Raw genomic sequence first — 20094 nt, 5'->3', positions numbered from 1 at the left:
AAATCATATTCACAATGCCCTGTTGTTAAATGAAGTTTACATTACAGAGTGATAAAGTCAGAAGTTAAGTAATAATCAATTCCTGCCGACCAATTTTAGTGCAGTTTTCTAATGATGGTCCTTCACAGCTTTGTAATTATTGGTCAACCCCTGACTTAATGAGTTTTTACAGACATTAAAGGTTTCTCATTTACTTTTTCCCAGCTCCAAATGACTCAAATGTTGGTTGCCCTGTTAACGGTCCAGACACAAATCCACTCTGACATTTTGAGGCTAGCATCTGCCTCATTGTTGGTAGGAACCTGGTTCTTGTGTCCCTGCAGCAGGGCTCAGATCAGTGTCTGTTTACTGCCCTGACTTGTGCTGGGTGCACTTAGGTGAAATTTAAATACTGTCGCTCACAGGATCCAGTTCAGTCTGAAGCTCATCAGATATCCTGCTGACAGCAAGCTGCCGCCATAACTGCACACTCAGTGGAGAGGATTCTGTTCAGAGAAGGTGCTTACTTGTTATTTGAAACGTTGTCAAACACTTCTTGAAAAATGAACTGACATCTACTTTCACAAAAAGAGCGCACAATAAAATACACAGAGGGTATTGCATGATCTCACACACTACAGTTTATCATCTACTGCTTTTTATCTGGTTATTTTCACAATGGAAATGTGTTTTTGGGGTCAGACCACCAGCTATATTGGATTCTTTAATGACACTAACTGATCAAGTGCTTTAGTTGTGATGTAATAGAAACTAGTCACTAAGTAGTCCAGTGTTGTATGCTATATTTTAATGTTCGTAAAGCCTCAATAGGAAATTGTCTGATTTGTGTTATTGAGCTAAACAAAGAAATTGAGTGAAATTGACATGAACATGAGGTTTGAAGTAGTTACATACACAAAAAATGATTAGGACATTGATGATGTGGAAGGGAGGAAAAAGAAAGATGGTTGACAAATGCAAAGTGATATAAATAGTTGTTCCAAAAAGTCACAAGCCATTAATTCAGTTAGTTTTAAAAGGATTAAAACATATTTTAGCTCTGTTTTAGGAAGTTTAACCGGGTGGAAATGGGCTTGTTTCAAGTAGTTTAGTTATTAAATGGCAACAATAGTAAATACAAATAATAATAACTTGAATTAAGATTGTTTTGAGCAACAAGGAAACCTCAGAAGCAGAATCAAGTTGATTAAATAATATGTTTCTAATGACTGAATAAGGTGATGAAGAGGAGCATTTAATCATGGTGGTGATGGTGGTCCCTCATCCCTTACTTTCCCCTTTTTGGGGCACCTCATCTCAGCCCCTCCCATCACCAGCGTTGCCACGGTGACTGCCGGTTTACGTGATGACGTCGGATGTATATGAGCGCAGGCGGCGGGATCTCTCTCCCTTTTACCGCCATCGGAGCGGAGTGTCTTTCTTCCACCCGGACCTCATCACTGCGCAGCCCCGCTTCACCACCTCCGGCCGCACAGCGAAGGTAAGCGAACCGGCACCCGGCAACGAGCTCCGGGGACAACAACCCGAACCGTGTGCGGGGTTTCACTCGGTACATTTACTGCCTTTAACGGAACGACGGGAGAGAAAGGCCGCTTTTTTTCTCCTACTGAAGTCAGACAGCAGCCATTGAGGCTCCTCCACCATTATGCGATTAACAAAAAAAAAAAACCCGCTATAATTCATAACCGTTACCGTTGGGTTGCTATGACAATCACTGCATTCAAATATTCGACAGAACGTCCGTTAATGTCCGTTACTGTCCATATTTGTTGACACGTGTTTTGTGTCTTTTAGGACTTGACCTTAATTTTTTTTTTTTTTGCTGGATGATAACAGGGTGGGGATGGAGTCTGGACTTGGGCAGCTAACACATTTTCACATCGTTTAATGCGTAAAGCATACGAATGTACTAGATGATAGTTTATCATATCATTCCTCAGTGTTTTTCGATGCTGTTCCAACCACTTAAACAGCCCAAATAGTGCGTATAAAGCTAGCTGAACATAAGCTAGCTTAAGTAGCCCATGGAGGCATTGCATTGACAATACCGGGTAGGCCGGCTAAAGTTAGCCTGTTTACTAGCCCAGGTTTCGGCTTGTTTTTGTGGGAACCATATGCTCCTTTCATTGTTGGACGTAGGACGGTAAACGTGACTGATTTGATCCACATGAGGTTTAAACATGTGGCTCCAGTGTGCAGACGGGCATCCACAAGGGGTGGTTTGTGAGTCATTGATGGGTTTGCTAGACCTGAGAATGCAACACGTGGTCGCTGGACAGGATCAGGAGAAAGAGGCATGAGCCAGAAAGTTGGAGAGAAAGAACAGTCTGGTACATTATGCGTTTCAGATCCAGAGACTAGTTGGTAGTAGTTGGCTTTTTGTGACAGGTGTGAGAGGATTAAAATATCCTTTTTGTAAAGCATTTGCATTGAAAACTGAAATGTTGCCTTTTATGTTAAACATGCAGAGGTGGAAGAAGTACCAGAGTGTAGGAATACTCTGTCACAGTAAAAGTATTCTAAATGTTCCTCCAGTGAAAGTAGAAAGTACTCTCCTCTAAATGTACTTAAAGTAGCGACAGTAAAAGTAGTCATTGTCTGATTGGTCCATTTCAGAATAATATCTCTGATATGTTTTATAATGATTGATCATTAAAGTGTTCTCAGAGCTGGTAAAGGTGCAGCTAGTTTGAATGGCTTTGTATACTGCAGGGTAGCTGCTGGATTTACTGCAGGTGAACTACAGTCTGATTTAAGGGAGATTATATTTACCATCATTAATACAAAGCAACTAAAAATGTTGGAGTAGAATTACACATTACATTACATTATTTACCTCTGTCTGAAATATAGTGAGGTGGAAGTATCTCTGTTCATACAGAAAACATGAATAGTCCTGTAGGTAGTTGTTGTCTTTTTGTGACAGGGGTGAGATGATTAAAATATTTGTTTGCATGACAGTTACATTGCAAACTGCACATGACGTGTTAAAGCTGTTTCATTATATATTAAACATGTCCTGTGAATCTAATCCTCATGTCTTTGTAGATTATGGAGTCATTTATACCACCATTGATTGACATGCTGGAGCCTGGTCCACCAATTAATACACATGTTTTGTCCTTATTAAAAAAAGCAATAATAACCCATCATCTTGAAACACACGACATTTCTTTTAATCTAAGGCGGGTGTGTTGCAGCTAAAAGCTTTCGACATCAATAATTTGGCGTGAAGGAGAATAACGTCAGCTGTCACAATGTAGGCCACTTAAAACAGCAGATTAGTTATGTAATGCCATCTGAAGAAATGCATATCTTTATAAGGAAGTTAGAGAAATAATTAGCATAATAAAAAGACGAGCACACGAGGATGCATGTGCCCCTCTGATGATGCTCTAAATTAGGACTTGTTTTTTAATTTATTCTATTAATTATGGTACTGGGTGCATTTGACTGGCGTCCCCCAGGAACCCTATACATTGGTATTTACGATTATTATCAAAAGGACATAATTTATGAAGTTCTTATAAACGGGCTTATCTCACAGGTGCTTTTTTAATATTACTCTTCCAATTAACCTGTTTCAGTACAAGTTCACCTCTGGGGTCTGCAGGGTTTTTGGTAGTTTAAGGGTTCCTCTGGGTTTAGTTTCCTCCTATGAAAACCGTTTCTTCAATGGCTGATTTCTGATGTGTGACTCTTAACTTCTCCGTGTGAAATCCCAGTTATTTATCACTATACTTCAGTGATTAACACGTATTAAATGTTGTTAAATTAGATCATAAACAGTTTGATTAATGCTTGTGCTAGAAGGTGTTGTGGAATAGTCCAAGTGGAGGCAGATCAGAGGGGGGTTTTGGTTCCACTTTTCCATTTATTAACATTCAAAAGAACGGTTTTTCTTTCGTTATGCATGAAAGCAAGAGTAAGTCTGTAATCTGTGTCAACGGATTTGATTCTTAAGTACAGCATACCCTGACACAATCTTGTACTTCCACTGCGGTTCCCCCGGAAGAAGTGAAGTTATTGCTTATAGCTTCCATGATGCACTTAAATCATCTTCAATATCTGTAGCTGTCAGTCATTCAACAATATAGGGATTAAGAGGCCGCACAAATATGACATTATTGGCCTTTAATGCATGACTAGAAAAAGGTTTACAATGACATATTTATTGCATGCTTTTGGGGGAAATGCCTGGAGAAACTTTTGAACTCTTTAAACCCTAGACAGACCTTTGATATTTGATATTTCTCTATCTTCTGCTGTTAGCTAGGTTTAAGTCCAGCTTCACTATATAATTAGATGCAGGCTGTCAACTCTGCTGCATAGGTTCTTTTTTATATACATGTTTTATGCATTTCCTCCTGGTTGGTGGAATTGCACATACAGCAATATTTTGATTTTTGCTGTAGGATAATGGCTGGGCAGTAGAGCTGGATGCTAACTGACTAGCCCTGTAATGCAAGTGTTTTTGCACCAAACTACTTAAAAAATGACTTGATATGTTAACTTAAACATCACCTGTCATAATTTAAGCATCCTATAATTAGCATCAGCATTTATTTGCAAATGCTGTGACCCTGAAATGTAAATCAAAATCACACGGATATGAATGTATTCCAGGGTTTCTAAACTAATTACTTCTCCTCTCTCTGTAGCATCACTCGAGACTCAGCTGAAATGGCAGACATCGACAAGTAAGTACATCTTCCACCAGCGATGTGTCAAACACTTGACATCTCCGCCACCTGTCTCCCTTTTAACCGAATGCTTGTGGCGCCTCGGATGGATGAAATGAAATCACCTGCTGTGAACTGGGCCAGGTCAACATGATAACCCAAAATAAGAAGCAGGGTTTAATATTACGGTTTCTTTCCATATTTAACTTGCCTGAAGTCATATTTATCTTGCCCCTATACCAATGGTTTTATTTGTTCGTGACTATCAGCACAGCACCCACTTTTGTTTTTATTGAAAGGGCCTTTAACGCATCATTATGTTGCTCACTCCTTTTGCTCTTACTGTTGTTCCCCTAGTCCCAATGAGGCCTCAAACCTGGGAATGAGTTGGCATTTTACCACTTACGGTTCCCTCGTCTCAAAGTCAACGCTTTTCTAAATGTATCTTCTATTAGAGGTCTGAAATGAGGTGAATTTAGACACTGTGGTTGCTAACAAGTGTCTAAATGTCATCATGCCCAACAGTTGCCGGCAGTCATGTGACCGTGCTGTAGTTCCTTTATAGCCTAACGTTAGCTTTTTACTTCTGCTGATTTGATTGGTTTTGGATGCCACGCCTACGCTCAGATCCTAAAATGTAACTAGCAGATCATCTAATCACTGCATCAAGAAAAGGACGCCGCCTCTGTTGGCAATTGATTTAATATTGTGCTGCAGATTGACAGGAGGTTGAGCAGCCATGCTGTTGACGCTGTGTCAGCTGTCTTATTCAGTAAGGAGCTCTACTGCACTGCATCCTAAAGACATGTTGTATGACCGAACTGTTTCTCAATTAAAAACTAAAATGCCCTTGAGCAGGACATGAAAGTTATGCTGCAGCTGCTGCTTAGATTCAGGTTTAACAACCAATTTTATGCTTATTCTTTGAAGTTCAGTTGTACATTTTGAATGTTTTCTGGTATAATTTAAGACACACAAGCATAAAAAAGGAGTTCATTGCTTGGTCACGCATCAAAACAGCAGGCAAGGTGGCCAAATTCACAGAAACATGAACCCTAAACGTGCCATCTGTGTAACACTGACCTCCCCCTCTGTGTCTCCCTGCAGCAAAGACCAGGCTGAGATGGACCCGGCAGATATGGAGGATGTGGAGGATGTGGAAGAAGAGGAGACAGGAGAGGATGAAAACAGCAAAGGTAAGTCCATGCAAAGAACGCTACCGTACAGCTTTTAGTTATTAATGGTGTGTCTTAAAGGTAAAGACATCGGTCCAAATGAATCCAGTAGAAGCATAACCCTCTGGCTGCTACTTTGACTGAGAGAATGAGACGTCTGACACCAATCTGTTTTTATTTGGGGATCTCAGTGCTGTTTATGCGTCCTTTTGATACTCTATAAATGATCCACAGGGTTTCTCTTATATTGGCCTCCTGTCGGCTCACTGGATACATTTAGATGGCTGTTTAGCCTTGTCTATTTATAACAAGTTTGAATAGTCTTTTAAAAGCCAGACTTGAAAGAAGAAGGCTCACGCTGGCAGCCTACAAATGATGTGTGGAAGCGAACCACACTCAGAAAGGCTTTGCATAAGGTCTGCAAGCGGACATGAGACTATAAATAACTCAGTATTGCACATGCATTGCAAACTGCTGTTAAGAAACATCACTTTTTACACACCGAGGCTTATTTTACACAGGAGGAACAAACTCTGAGAAACCACAACTCTGATAAGATGTAGAAGCGTAAATTATTAAAAACCCCAAGGATAACCATGGGTGGCGCAATAATCGGCGCATCCCTACTTCAATTTAGAGGCCCCATAATGAAATGGGGGTTCTCCCTTTCCTGTAGTGTGTTTTTTATATTTGTGCATGAGAAAGAAGATGATTAGGGCCACATGAACAAGGAGTTAACCCTTTTCATGCTCCTGAATCGATGCAACTGCCTTCAGATCGCCCTTTTGACGCTGTGTGTGTGTGTGTGTGTGTGTGTTCAGCTCGTCAGCTGACCGTGCAGATGATGCAGAACCCACAGATCCTGGCCGCGCTGCAGGAGAGGCTGGACGGTCTGAATGGCTCGCCGTCAGGGTACATGGAGAGGTGAGACACTATCTTACTTGTGGTGACCACATATGCAGCCTCACTCTTACAAGCAGGTGGTCTTTAGGAGACACACACACACACACACACACACACACACACACACACACACACACACACTTCCTACCACCACGCAAGCTATCTTGAGCTAAACTGAGATGATGTGCAGGTGGTGGTGGCAGATTGGCAGGTTAGTAAACTCATAAATAACTCACACACACTCACACTTGGTCACCTTTCTGTCTACACCCTTTCACTCAACACCACTTGCTAGTTTTAAACACAACCTCTGCGTGAGCAATAACGTTAATAAACATTATAGAAATGCATTTAAAGCGAGGCTCAGACCCGGCGGGGAAACCCTGGCTCACTTCAATCGGCTCTGTACACAGGTGGGTCGGTGATTGTGCCCCCTATAGAGAATATAATACGAGTCGATTTGTCATTTATGGTGGAGCTGCTGCTGCGGCGGTAAACCAGTGATAGTGTGAGATGCTGCAGTGAGTGTAGTCCCGTCTGGCTGTGCCTCCCACTACTCCTCATCTCAGCAGAACCAGTCGCTCTTTGATCAGCTTGTCAAGTATTAGGCAGTCGACAACAAACTCAACCGTTGCAACATCCCCGCACATGGGACCAAACGCAGCCCCTGGTGAGATGGTGCAGGCGTTTATATCTCCCAGACTGCAGAGACACTCTGTACATCGCTCTCAGAATCACTGAACAAGAATTTGGTGGTTTATTTAGGCTTCCCATCGTGCAAAGGACTTCATTTAACTCAATTAAAACATGCTGGTTGTATCTGGAGTTCGATCAACTATCCCCTTCATCTCCCCTTTTCACATCCACATTTTGCACAGGACTGTCCTCTCATGATTGTCCATGTTGTCCCCTCACAGTTTACCAAAGATCGTAAAGAGACGCGTGAACGCCCTGAAGAATCTGCAGGTCAAATGTGCCCACATCGAGGCTAAGTTCTACGAGGAAGTACACGAACTGGAGAGAAAGTACGCCGCCCTCTACCAGCCCCTCTTCGACAAAGTACGTCAGTCATACACGTCCTTTATCGTGACCTTCAGTACTTTTATTTCTGCAGCTACATGTTGTTGTTTTGCATCCACGTTTTAGATGAACGTAAATAAAACATGGAGGTGGATTCGGTTAAATATTTGTGGAGACCCCATGCTTATTGTTAATCGATTTCTCCTGTTCTTTCCAGAGAAGCGACATTGTGAAAGCAGCCTATGAGCCCACAGATGAGGAGTGTGAATGGAAGGCAGATGAGGAGGAAGAGCTGACAGTAAGTAAGCAGGTACAGGTGACACCTGCATGCTTCCTGTGTCCGTACACCTTCACTTCATGCATGTAAGGCGTTACTCACCCAGACCAGAATAAACCGAAAGTGCTCCTTCAGATCCTTGGAGTCCAGTTATCCATTCTGCAGAGTAGACTTGTTTTGATTTGTAAATATAGCTTGTCTCTGGGCTCATTTTTAAGTCAGTGAAAACTTTCTGACATGGCATGATGTGTGTGGGGGGGGAAAGCAGCATTTTGACGAGACCCTCTCCCTCCTCTAGGACGAGATGAAGGAGAAAGCCAAGCTGGAGGAGGAGAAGAAGGACGAGGAGAAGGAAGACCCCAAAGGAATACCCGAGTTCTGGTCAACGGTTTTCAAAAATGTGGACCTGCTCAGCGACATGCTGCAGGTACGCTCGTCCAGGCGGCTCAGACTGAGACGCAGGGTTTAGCTCAAGCTGCAGCTTTGGGTTGTGTAGAACATGCAGGGTGAATAGGGTGTCTATAGAGCGGCTTTTCATGCACTCTGTTCTGCTTGGGATTCATTGAAAGAAGATGCTAGTGCTCAGAAAGATGTGCTCTATGGACACGGGCCTCAAACAGAAACTCATGCTGGATGCTTTCTCTCCTCAGGAACACGACGAACCCATCCTCAAACATTTACAAGATATTAAAGTAAAGTTCTCAGACCCAGGACAGCCCATGGTGAGCGGAAATGACTCGTGTCCAAGCAGCTTAGACCAGTGTGTTAACTTTGAGCCGACTGTAATGGAGATCTCTTCATCTTGTTTTGCCCCAGAGCTTCACGTTAGAGTTCCTCTTTGAGCCCAACGACTTCTTCACAAACACACTGTTGACAAAAACCTACAAGATGAGGTCAGAGCCCGACGAGAGCGACCCGTTCTCCTTCGATGGTCCGGAGATCATGTGCTGCACAGGGTGAGCTCAGCGTACGCTACATGATGTCGTCTGTGATAAAGTTCATGTGATGTTCGCCGCTGACCCTGCTCCTCGTGTTCCTCCACAGCTGCACGATTGATTGGACAAAGGGCAAAAATGTTACGTTGAAAACAATCAAGAAGAAACAGAAGCACAAGGGCCGCGGCACGGTGAGGACGGTCACCAAAACCGTCCCCAACGACTCCTTCTTCAACTTCTTCAGTCCCCCAGAGGGTAAGGATGACGAGGCAGAAATATAAAACCTCTAAAAGCCCTAAAATGTCTTATCTGGGGTTAGCTAACTCTGACGTTCTGTTTCTTTACAGTTCCAGAAAGTGGAGAGTTGGTGAGTCATCTACACTTCTACATTCCTTATGTCAATCCGAGCTACAGCTGATTGAAATGCATGAATGAATGAACTGTGACTGACCCCCCCCCCCCCCCCCCTCTCTCAGGATGAGGACTCGGAGGCGGTCCTGGCTGCAGACTTTGAGATTGGCCACTTCATCCGTGAGCGTATCGTTCCCCGGGCTGTGCTCTACTTCACAGGAGAGGCCATCGAGGACGACGATGACGACGTGAGTGCTGGCGTTCTCTATTTCCTGTTAGTGACCGCCTCGCCGCACGATATCTCGGTTACTACGATGGAGAAAACGGACATTGGTCGTCCACGGCTGTCATTAAATTGATCCGACTTCTTTCTGCGGATTGATACGGCTGCACATAGACCCTTGATCCTCCTTAGCGACGGTCTGCTCTCCTTAGCGACGGTCTGCTCTCCTTAGCGATGGTCTGATGGCAAAAAAATAACAGACCTCTGGAATGTTCAAATTGACCAATCGGAATCAAGTTTTCTAGTTGGCTGTTTAATAAAGACCTTTAACTGCTTTACTACTGGTTTGTTTTTAAAAATGTTAAGGAACATCTGGGTTTGGAGACATCATTGCCTTTATAGGAGTAATACAAGAGAATTATAGACGTCAACTTAAAATGTGTGGTTCTTAAATTGAATTTGGTTGAGAAATATCAACTAAGTTTAACGCTTTTCTTCCATGTTTTTGTTTTGCAGTACGATGAGGAGGGAGAGGAGGCAGATGATGAGGTAAGACCATCCATCCCAAATGTTTCTATACATATTTCAACTCTGTTTCAACTGTGCGGAGGTCGTATCTCCTTTGAGCATGAACTGAAATAAGCTGTAATTAATGACTGATTTTAGTCATGGAGCTCTTAAGGTAACCAGTCAGACCTCTAGTGGCTGCATGTTGCATCATTTCCTTTTACTGTATTAAAATAATTGACCTTAACACACATGCCCCGTATCCTTTGAGTGTTGAAGACATGGAGGAGTCTGATGTTTTCACTTTGCTGTGTGTGCAGGAAGGAGAGGAGGAGGCAGATGAGGAGAATGACCCTGATTATGATCCCAAGGTGAGACCACACACACACACACACACACACACACACACACTCTTTTCTAAAGATCTCTGGTGTCAGGAGAAAGACCGTGCTCAGCTCTTCTCAACTTTTCTGGCTCAGGAGGCTCGTTCCCAAAGTAAAGCGGCTCTCATTGTCTGCCATCGATCTCTGTCACACAGTGATCTTTAATGTCACACAGAGGGTTTGAGTGACGCCTGAGCTGCGGGGTCGAGAACAGCTGCACTGCTCAACATACAGAATACATACTGTCAAATGCATCTCATTGTGCACCAGCTTTTGGTTTGCTTCAGCGTTGACATCGTTCCAGACCAAGGAAGACTTGTCTTTTCTTCACCTGAATCAGGGAGGTCTGACTGTTGCATGCTCTTACTAAAACATTAACCTTCTGCAACACTTAGTATTCTACTTCCTATGCATTAGAGAGGGATGAGGTACACCAGTAAAGGGTTACCCTCTTATACAAGACTCACTTTGAGCCTCATGTAGCTTAAGGAAGTAGTTTTGAACAAAAGTGCACATGCAATTTAATGCAAACCTGCAGAGATTTATTTCAAAATAAGAGGTCTTCTCCTCCTCGTGCTTTTTACCTGATGGAGGTACAGCAGCTGTCAGTTAGACAAAAATGCACCGTACAAATGTCTACATGCATGGCATACTATAGCAGTGTGTTCCTCTCGATACCATAAGCGAGCATGCCCTACGCTTCCTCGCAGAGCCACGGGGCGTCTTTGACATTCTGTATTCTGCTGGTTTTTCGGCTTCTTTGTGTTTCTCCTATTCATTGATGTTGCTTCACCTCCGGTCACTTGGGCATCCTTTGTCAGCTATTCTTTAAATTTTTCCTCACTAGGTTTAAGTGATGACAGTAGAAAAATAACCCTATCCTGGTAGGTACAGCTTGTGATTGTCAGCTTACTACCATCCCACCCTCCCCTGTCACCCTCCTTCTGTTTCTCCATTCATCTCACTGCACCCCCTCCACCCTCCTCTGCTGCCGTGCTGCACCCCCCCCTCCCCTGGTTACTAACCCACCGGCGTGCTGTTGGTTTTCTCTAACCCGTAGCGACGTCTGCATTTGCTGCTGTATTGTTTCTGTATGTTGGAGCCAGTCCTGCCCTCCTGTCTTTATTTCTCATGTTGAACTTAAACAGTTTTGAGTTTCTGTCAGGATGGGACTTTGTCTTGTCATGAATTCTGTTTTTGTTTATGGATGTTTGTTTTTTAAATGCACATTTTCAGCCTCATTGGTTCCATGCTTTAGATCCTCCTGTGCTTGTTCTCTGTAGACTTGTTTATATGCTAGTATTTAAAAAAAGTAGTGGTCAGATTACCAGAATTCAAGCGTTTTTATATCTAGATGTTCCGTTTGTCTTACAGCAGATGTATAAACAAGTGAAAGAGCTGATATGCTTTTGCTCTGTAACATCTACTGGCATTGACTTCTATTTCTGGGCTCAGAGAAAGTGCAGCCTCGGCCAAATTGAACAATGGCTTAAATGACCTTACAGAGAGTCAGTGACATCAGGACACAGTATGCTGGGCTCTTACCTACAGTGTGCACTCCCAAATGTTGACTTATTAAAGGATTTAAACACGATCCCCCCTCCAAAATGTGTCTATGGATTATCAAACTCAAATGATATCGCTCTATTTGTCCGAAATGGGTTAAAAGTGCTTTAAAAAAGAAACAGAAAATAAAACAATACTCCCTCCCCCCTCCCAGGAAATAAACAACACATAGATTTGGGATTATAAAAGCATTATTCAAATATGTACACTCAACCTGGTCAATGCTTTCATTTGGCCATGTGTTCAGCGTTGTAGGACTCGCCGCAGGTGATCCTATCACAATGAAATCTGACTGTCCTTTGGCAATCTGCAGACTCATGCAATATATTTTCAACGGCAGATTTGTTAGTAGAAGGATAAGTCAATGCACTGTGGTAAGGATCCTTGTAGCAGGGCATTAAATCAGACTACCCCCCCCCCCCCCCCCCCCACATTCATATCTGTGTTTGTGTTCAAAATAACCAGGAGGTGAGGAGCGTACCGTTGTAATTGGCTTTGCTGTTTTGATTTTTGGTATGCAGTGAGTGTTTGTGTGTCCGAGTGTTATTTTTCCCGCTCTTAACGCCCCCCTCTGCTCTCCCTCAGAAGGATGCAGCCCCCCCAGCTGAGTGCAAGCAGCAGTGAAACCTGGCCCGGCTGCCTCGAGGATCAACTGCACTGTAACGGCTTCTCAAATCTTAAAATAAAAGAAGAAAAAAAACCACCACAGATTGAAACAGAAAATAGTTACTTACCGCCTTATAATGTTTTGTATTTTTCTTGGTAGAGAATTTGAAGAAGAAAAGTTTCAAGATTTTTGTTACAAAACTTACGGTAATATACTGGGAGCTGCGAGGCTCGATATACATAGTATTTTACTAGACCTGTCATCTCTTTTGTCTGTACGATAGCTGTAATACAGGATAAAAAACTCCCTCAAGTAAGCATGAATCGTCTCTTCACTGCTAAAACTAGTTTGGGTTCTTGTGAAGTCTTTTGTTGTATTTGCTCTTAGACAACAGCTGTGGTTTAGACTGTCAAATTACACCCTTCATCCCGCCCCCCCCTTTTCTCCTACCAAAGCTCCTGGTTGGTCAGCTCTGGTCGTCCCACGTGGAACATTTTTACCTTCTAAGCGGGGCGTTGAGTGTAAAAAGCACTGTAGCATTGTTTTCGGAGGACAGTTTAATCTCTGCTGAGCGTCGGATCTACTTTTCCCCCTCTCGACACATTCCAGTACGCAGCTTCTCCACAAACTGGACGGACTGATCTCAAATTGAACCAAAAAACTGAAGTTTGTTTCGCCCCCTTTTTTCGTCCTGGGTCGAGTCTCTTTAACATTCCAGAGAGTTCTTAGGCTAGCAGTGGCGCTGTCTTTCCTATAGCACTTTGTAATAGCGTGTGTGGCGTCCTATCGGTGGTTAGCTGTCCCGGTTTCTCCTTGTAAGCAGCACTTAGTAGAGCCCCCCCCCCCGTGGAGACTTGTGCTATCTGGGTTTTAAAAAAAAGTGCATTGCCTTCTCTCACCGGTGCAGGATGAGGCTCTGTCGGACCAGGTGTGGGCAGATGTAGCACAGATTATGAAGATGGAAGTATAAACCAGGTTTTCACCCCCCCCCCCCCCCCCCTTTTTTTTTTTTTACCTCATGTCACTAATCGGTGGCTGGTCAGGTGAGTAAAACCAGACCTCAGCTCAGCCCCTGAGGTCTTCATCACTGTGAAAGAAAGAGGGGAAGAGGCCATTGTTTTGACCAACCTCCCTCCCTCCACTCCTTCCTCTGTTAACCCAGAAAGCCACGGGGGAAGCATGTCTGAGCAATACTTAGAAAAAAGCCAGGAGGTGGGAGAATAAACCGTAGCCCCCCCCCCCCCCCCACCCATCTTTAATAATGCCTTTTTAGTTGAGGACAGCCAGGTGCTGGTTGTGTGGAGAGCCAGGGTACTTCTCCTTCTGCAGGGAGTATTCAGATCAGGTTCATTGGAGAGCGTGTGTGTAGGGTCCTTCTGAGCAGCTGTTGTCAAGGCAAAATGCTATGCTACAAAAATACTAATGTACTCAATAACTGTACGTGTATGTTCCTTCATAAATTGGTTAACCATGACGTGGTGTGGTTGCGTGACTTTGTGATCATGTGGACATGGACAATGTCAGGGAGTCACTCCAAATTAAACATGGTTACTACCAGCTGCTTATGCCATGGACAGGTAGTGTAAATAACGTATGCACCACCACGTGCCACAAGAGGGCGCCATTGCACCTCTTCAATGTGTAAATGCAGGAAATGTTCTCATCCATCCCACTTTCCCTGTGTTCTTATAAGATGCCCACCGGTCACTAGCATTACTTTACTGTGGGTGTCCTCTTTGAATCGGCCCTCAGCAAATTCTACAGTATAATGGACTATGGTTCACATGAAACTTGTCTTGTCCTTAAATAACTCTAAACAGATATTACACAATAGTATTTAGTTTTTAATAAGCCCACTTTTCAAATAAATTCACAGTTTGAAAATGTTTCCTTACAAATCTTAGTTGATGATTAAAAGGTTTACATACCAAGCTTGAAAGATGACCTGATGTCCAGTTATCAACAATCTGAGGCTTCTGTGTGAAGGGATGAGCTGCCAACACTTCCAGCAAAGTAAATGAAACTACGGAGAGCTGGGATGTATGAACATAAAGAGGAATATTCAATTATAAAGCATCACTTTCCTACTTTTGATTGTTTTGCTAACTATAACTTCATTTATGAGGCAATATACCTCACCTCTAGTACTACAGAAAACCATGTGTGGATATTGATATTCAAGACTTTAAAATCTTACACAAAGTGATGCTGCATTTACAAATTATGCCTATATATAGCATGAATTAGTAGAAAATAATCCAACATCTCATACTGTTTGGTGCATAATATTTCAAAGGTGTATTTGTATATAGCACGTGTTTGAAGTGCTTCAAAATGTGCATGGGAATAAAAGTAACCACACAGAAGAACTAAAGAAATGGTTTAAAATCAGGCCCCAAAAACACTTTATATTCATATATCATCTTTGAAAATATACTTTTGAAATACACATTTGCAAACATTTTCTTAAAAAGGGTTATTTTTATCTTCATATATTATCTTTAACTCTTCTTTTAAAATAGATATTTCCCCAAAAGATATGGCTGGTTGTGTCTGAGGGGGGCGGTGCACCTCCAGCAGACCCTCCCACCTTAAACCCACCCCTCACACACATTGACAGACAGACAGACAGACAGACAGACTCCTCACTACAGCAGCACCGCAGTCTCAGCAGCAGCAGCTCTGGGTGAAACATCCGTCCGTCCTCTAACGCGGTCCGGGAGGAGGGAGCCTGCAGCCTCCGGGAGAAAGATGCTGGAGAACGGCAGGAAGGTGTTGAAGGAGGGTCTGCTGGAGAAGAGGAGCGACGGGCTGCTGCAGCTCTGGAAGAAGAAGCGGTGCGTCCTGACCGAGGAAGGGGTTCTGCTGCTGCCGCCCAAGCAGCACGACCCCCCACATCAGCAGCAGCAGCAGCATGGAGGTCCAGGTGGAGGTGGAGGTGGAGGAGACACGGGGAAAATAAAAGAGCTGCACTTTGCCAACATGAAAACCGTGGACTGCGTGGAGCGTAAAGGCAAGTACGTCTACTTCACCGTGGTCATGATGGAGGGGAAGGAGATCGACTTCAGGTGCCCGCAGGACGAGGGCTGGATGGCGCAGATCACCCTGCAGATGGTTCAGTACAAGAACCGACAGGCGATCCTGGCCGTGAAGTCAACCCGGCAGAAGCAGCAGCTGCTGGTGGTGCAGATGCCCGGGCAGAAGACTGTGCGCAGCTCGCCAAACGTTGCGTGACTTGCGGAGGATATTGGTGCACCAATACGGGTGCGGAGGAAGCAAGATGCACGGGGGGTTCCTGGGTCTGGGGCCACCTGGGGATCCCCTTGCAAAAAAGGACCAATCCTACAGTGTCATTTCAGTCCTTGGATATTTGTGCAATGATCGAGGACGTCTGTGTGAATCGAAGTGTGGATTTACTTTGTCTTAAAGAAAAGTTTGACAGACTACAGGAGGTCTAATCCTCCACAGGAAGACTGTTCTGGATATCCATTCCCAGGCAGGTTTGATATTTTAAACATGGAAGGTCTTCATATCCTTTTAAGCACTGAGAAATACAACGAAACCCCCATGTAGTGTAACTATTTACATACAAAATTGACCCGTGATACAGTCTTGTTTTAGTCCCTGGATATTTGTGCAGTGAGTGTGCATCATATAGGGATGAAATATGGATGTCTAAAAGGCAGGTTTGACACACTACAGGAGGTCAAATGTTCTGGATATCCATTCCCAGGCAGGTTTGATATTTCATACATGCAGGGTGGAAATAGTAGTGTAATTATTTACATCAAAACTGGAAACATGAACATGTGTCCACACTGTTAAAGCTATACATTTTGCATTAGCCACACTCTCAATGAAGTGCTCAGGCTCAGCATTCAAAGCCAGGTTGTGATGTTTCAGTTAATGCACATACATTGGCTTGTGTACAGTCACTCAGCAATATGTGCCATATTCCCAGAGTATGCAGCTGTACAGGCCAACTGCACATCTGTCCATCAGAGAGATAAGCCGCTCAGTTTGGACAACAGATTTCCATGCTTGATGCTCTGTATTGCACACGTTGACCTGGGTTCATCCTGAGCGAGCACATGTTCCCATTGTGATTCTCTTCAAAGGGTTTTCTCAAAAAGCCTTTCCGTGATTGAGTAATAGCTGTCTTTAATTACTGATCAGAAAGTCAATATATCTACCATTTTGAGGTCTTTGATTTTAACTTTGGGTACCATGAGTATAGAAAGTCCTGGCTGTACGTCCCTGCTGAGCAAGAAATACATCCTCAGTGGAACTTTCACATACATTGAAACTGTTCTTCTACTCTGTGGGTTTGATCCAGACTCTTCGGACAAAATGAATCCTGTTATATTATATCCAGATTCTAAGTGACTTCCGAATTGCCTCCTGTGTCACCGTCACTCTGCGGCAGTCCGTCTAATTGATTGCCTCCGCAGGTTAATTGGACGCTCAGCTGGAGGATGAATAATGATGGAGTCTCCCTCACAGAAATCCATTCTCCTCCACACTAAACCAGCATCTCCTTTAACAACACACAAGACTTATTTCACGAAGGACTGATGGACAAAAAGCATGTGAAGAAACAACCGTTCGATATTTATTAGATGTATATATATTTTCTATTAAAAAAAGTGTTATGTTGTTGATGAATGTTCAGTGTGTTTGTTGCTAGAGTGGAACAAGAGCTTCCTGTTACACACAAAGCCTGTTGGGAATAAGCTTACATAAGGCTGTGTTAGGATGGTTGCTGTAGTGTTACTCCATTATCCATGTTTTCCTTTATTTCAAGTAAACCAAAGAATAATTTCCCTGAATTCCTCCCTTGTGCAGCGTTACGGCTCAGATTATACTATAGGTGTATGATGATACCTGCACGAGTGTGATTGCTTGATTTAAAAGCCCAAGTGCATCTTTCCATTTTGTACATCAGTCATTCATTTATAACTTGCTTTCTTATGAGTCTTACATCTGAGTCACTATCTTATTATCCCCAGTTTGTTTCCAGTGGCTACAGTAAAGAGCCAGGTTCTACGGTAATTAGCAGAGTGAGCTGCTGTTGCGTTGACAGCGCTAAAGATTAGTAAATTGGTTGCATTAAATCTTAGTGGATGGGACACTGTTTCCTACTTTGTTCTCAAGGCAGAGGAAACCAATACTATTTCATATTAACAACTGAAAACAAAGCAAAAGTACAAAGATTTAAATCTGTAGACATTCAGATGTGCTTTAACAGCTTGGGCAAAACATAGAAGCTATGTTGCTATGCTTGCCTACTGTAAATTAGCTATTGGGCTAACTAGCTTGCTTACTGTTAATTAGCTACTGTGCCAACTAGCTGTCTTACTGTAAGTTAGCTACGATGCTAACTAGCTTGCTTACAATAAGATAGCTGCTATCTAGCTTGATTACTGTAAATTAGCTACTGTTCTAACTAGCTTGCTTACAATAAGATAGCTATGTTGCTAACTAGCTTGATTACTGTAAATTAGCTGTTGGGCTAACTAGCTTGCTTACTGTTAATTAGCTAGTGTGCCAACTAGCGTGATTACTGTAAATTAGCTACTGTTCTGACTAGCTTGCTTACTATAAATTTGCCATGTTACTAACTAGCTTGATTACTGTAAATACTGTGCCAAGTGGCTCGCTTACTGCTAGTTAGCTACATTGCTAACTAGCTTGATTACTCTAAATTAGCTAACTGGCTTGTTTACTCTAAGCTAGGGTGCTACTTAGCTAGTCAAGAACAAGAGGTCTATCATGACAGACTAATACTATCTTCCAGACAGGCTAACTCATTGGCTTTCAGCTGGCCATCTAGTCCTGTGTGTAATCTCTACATCACACAGCATCTAGAACCACATATTTCCTGAGGATATTTATTGCTGCAACACTTTCCGGAATTAAATTAGAGCCGGCTGTTTATGCCCCATTCATTACCAGAGGGTTTAATCGCAGCAGGCAAAAGAAGCACATTTTTTCTGGCTGCTGGACAAACACTGCAGTGCTTTGCCGAGCAGCCTGAATTATTTGTGTGCCACTCGTGTGTGCATGGAGTCATGAGGAAGTCACTCTCAGTGTTCATTGGACCAGAAGGCTGAATAAAGAGTCATTTCAGAGTTTTTGTGAAGCCTTCATCTGTGTCAAGTGGGCGCACAATGCCAGAATCCAGTCAATGACGTGCTGCTGCAAGGTTCTGTGTCTTAAATCTTTTGTAAACCATGGTTTTTAAAGCTGTCATGTGTGGGATATGGTATTATTTCCATGGCAATATAATGTAACAAGGGCTGGAACGTTACGTATAGGAAATAAACATGTTCGTAGCTCCTTGGCTAAATGATGACTTTCCAATATTACAAATGCTATGGCCATCTTTGTATGTGTGAGTCAATTCAAGCTTCCTGCCAACAAGCTAAATTAAGCAGAATCAGACTCACCTGCTGACATTGACCACAACAAATCAGCTTTGAGAAACGTTCATGAAACACCTGTAATCTCAAACATACAACATGGAATTACAGCTCTTAATAAGAATGTGATTTTTGTGAAACTGCAGGTGGTTTTATACAAGGCATCATTCCCACTGCTCAAACCAACACATGCCTCTGTGTTGCTGCCATCTCCCACACAGGATCATAGCTGTGCCCTTTACCTAATGTGACCGGTCTGAAGTTTCTCTGACATGCCATGGTGTTGCCATCCTTACACACACACACACACACACACACACACACACACAGTTTTTAGCTGCTCCGTTTTTAGCCCCTGTCCTATTTCTTATCTCAACGTGAGATACATTTTCATACGTCGAAAAGATGCATTCCATTAAAACAACAACAACAAAAAGCGTGGTGTCTTGTGTGGTTTCTCTACTTTGTCTGTACTGTCAATAGCACGCGTGGTTCTGATTTTTCTCCTGTTCATGATGTAATTAAACATGGAGCACATTTCCGAGGAAAGGAAGCAGCTTGTCTCTCTAAATACTGAACTTTAGAGTCACTTCGGACTTTGTAAATAGTCACACTGGTGTAAACCCAAGCCATAATTTCACTTTATTTACATGCAAACATTTAGCAGATGCTCCTATCTAAAGGGACAGCTTAAGTCACTGGGCAGTAATATTACAAGCAGGAAATATTGATGCTACACTACTATAAGACTATCTCTATGGCAATTATGATTAAGACATATCTCAACCTGGTAGAACAAATAGAGAGCAGTAATATAATTAGCAAATTGAGTGTACAGGAGTGTAGAAGACATCTAAGGATTTGCAAACATTTGAGTGGAAAACCATGCAGTTGTGCACATCTAATTCAATGCATCTGAAAAAAACATTTTCCAGTATAATATTGTTGTGATAAAAAGCTAAACAGTGATTTATTGTGTCTGTCCAGTAGCCTATTAAGAGTTTAATGCAAACATGAGGAAACATAAAGTGTGTTAGCATCAG

The 20094-nt window shown here is 42.8% G+C and overlaps 2 protein-coding genes across 7 annotated transcripts; both read left to right on the top strand.

The window, feature by feature from the left end:
- Window positions 1–1356: 1356 nt before the first annotated feature.
- Window positions 1357–14103, top strand: nap1l1 (nucleosome assembly protein 1-like 1). 6 transcript variants are annotated; one of them, XM_063905817.1, is made up of 16 exons: window positions 1357–1480; window positions 4662–4700; window positions 5790–5878; window positions 6679–6781; window positions 7678–7819; window positions 7998–8090; window positions 8356–8484; window positions 8708–8779; window positions 8874–9013; window positions 9102–9247; window positions 9340–9359; window positions 9469–9591; window positions 10083–10115; window positions 10394–10444; window positions 11304–11340; window positions 12611–14103. In XM_063905817.1, the coding sequence occupies exons 1-15, from the start codon at window positions 1362–1364 to the stop codon at window positions 11307–11309; spliced, it is 1305 nt and encodes a 434-aa protein (XP_063761887.1). In that variant the 5' UTR covers window positions 1357–1361; the 3' UTR covers window positions 11310–11340; window positions 12611–14103. The 6 variants fall into 6 exon arrangements, with proteins under 6 accessions (XP_063761887.1, XP_063761885.1, XP_063761884.1 ...); XM_063905815.1 differs by having other exon boundaries at window positions 12608–14103; XM_063905814.1 differs by lacking the exon at window positions 11304–11340 and having other exon boundaries at window positions 7998–8078.
- Window positions 14104–15268: 1165 nt separating this feature from the next.
- On the top strand, window positions 15269–17288 carry phlda1 (pleckstrin homology-like domain, family A, member 1). Its single transcript, XM_063905103.1, has one exon. The coding sequence runs from the start codon at window positions 15381–15383 to the stop codon at window positions 15861–15863; it is 483 nt and encodes a 160-aa protein (XP_063761173.1). The 5' UTR covers window positions 15269–15380; the 3' UTR covers window positions 15864–17288.
- The last annotated feature ends 2806 nt before the right edge of the window (window positions 17289–20094 follow it).

Source organism: Eleginops maclovinus, chromosome 17, assembly GCF_036324505.1.
Source record: "Eleginops maclovinus isolate JMC-PN-2008 ecotype Puerto Natales chromosome 17, JC_Emac_rtc_rv5, whole genome shotgun sequence".
NCBI classification, from domain to species: Eukaryota; Metazoa; Chordata; class Actinopteri; order Perciformes; family Eleginopidae; genus Eleginops; species Eleginops maclovinus.
Note: the sequence above shows the minus strand (reverse complement) of the source record. Positions and strands in the feature narration are given on the sequence as shown.

Bases quoted from the DNA above. Each gene is read 5' to 3' on its own strand.
- nap1l1 (XM_063905811.1), top strand. From the start codon at position 1,362: ATGAGCGCAGGCGGCGGGATCTCTCTCCCTTTTACCGCCATCGGAGCG. The intron at 6,782-7,677 runs GTGAGACACTAT...GTCCCCTCACAG, and splicing joins CCGTCAGGGTACATGGAGAG to TTTACCAAAGATCGTAAAGA. The intron at 10,445-12,607 runs GTGAGACCACAC...GCTCTCCCTCAG, and splicing joins ACCCTGATTATGATCCCAAG to AAGGATGCAGCCCCCCCAGC.
- phlda1 (XM_063905103.1), top strand. From the start codon at position 15,381: ATGCTGGAGAACGGCAGGAAGGTGTTGAAGGAGGGTCTGCTGGAGAAG.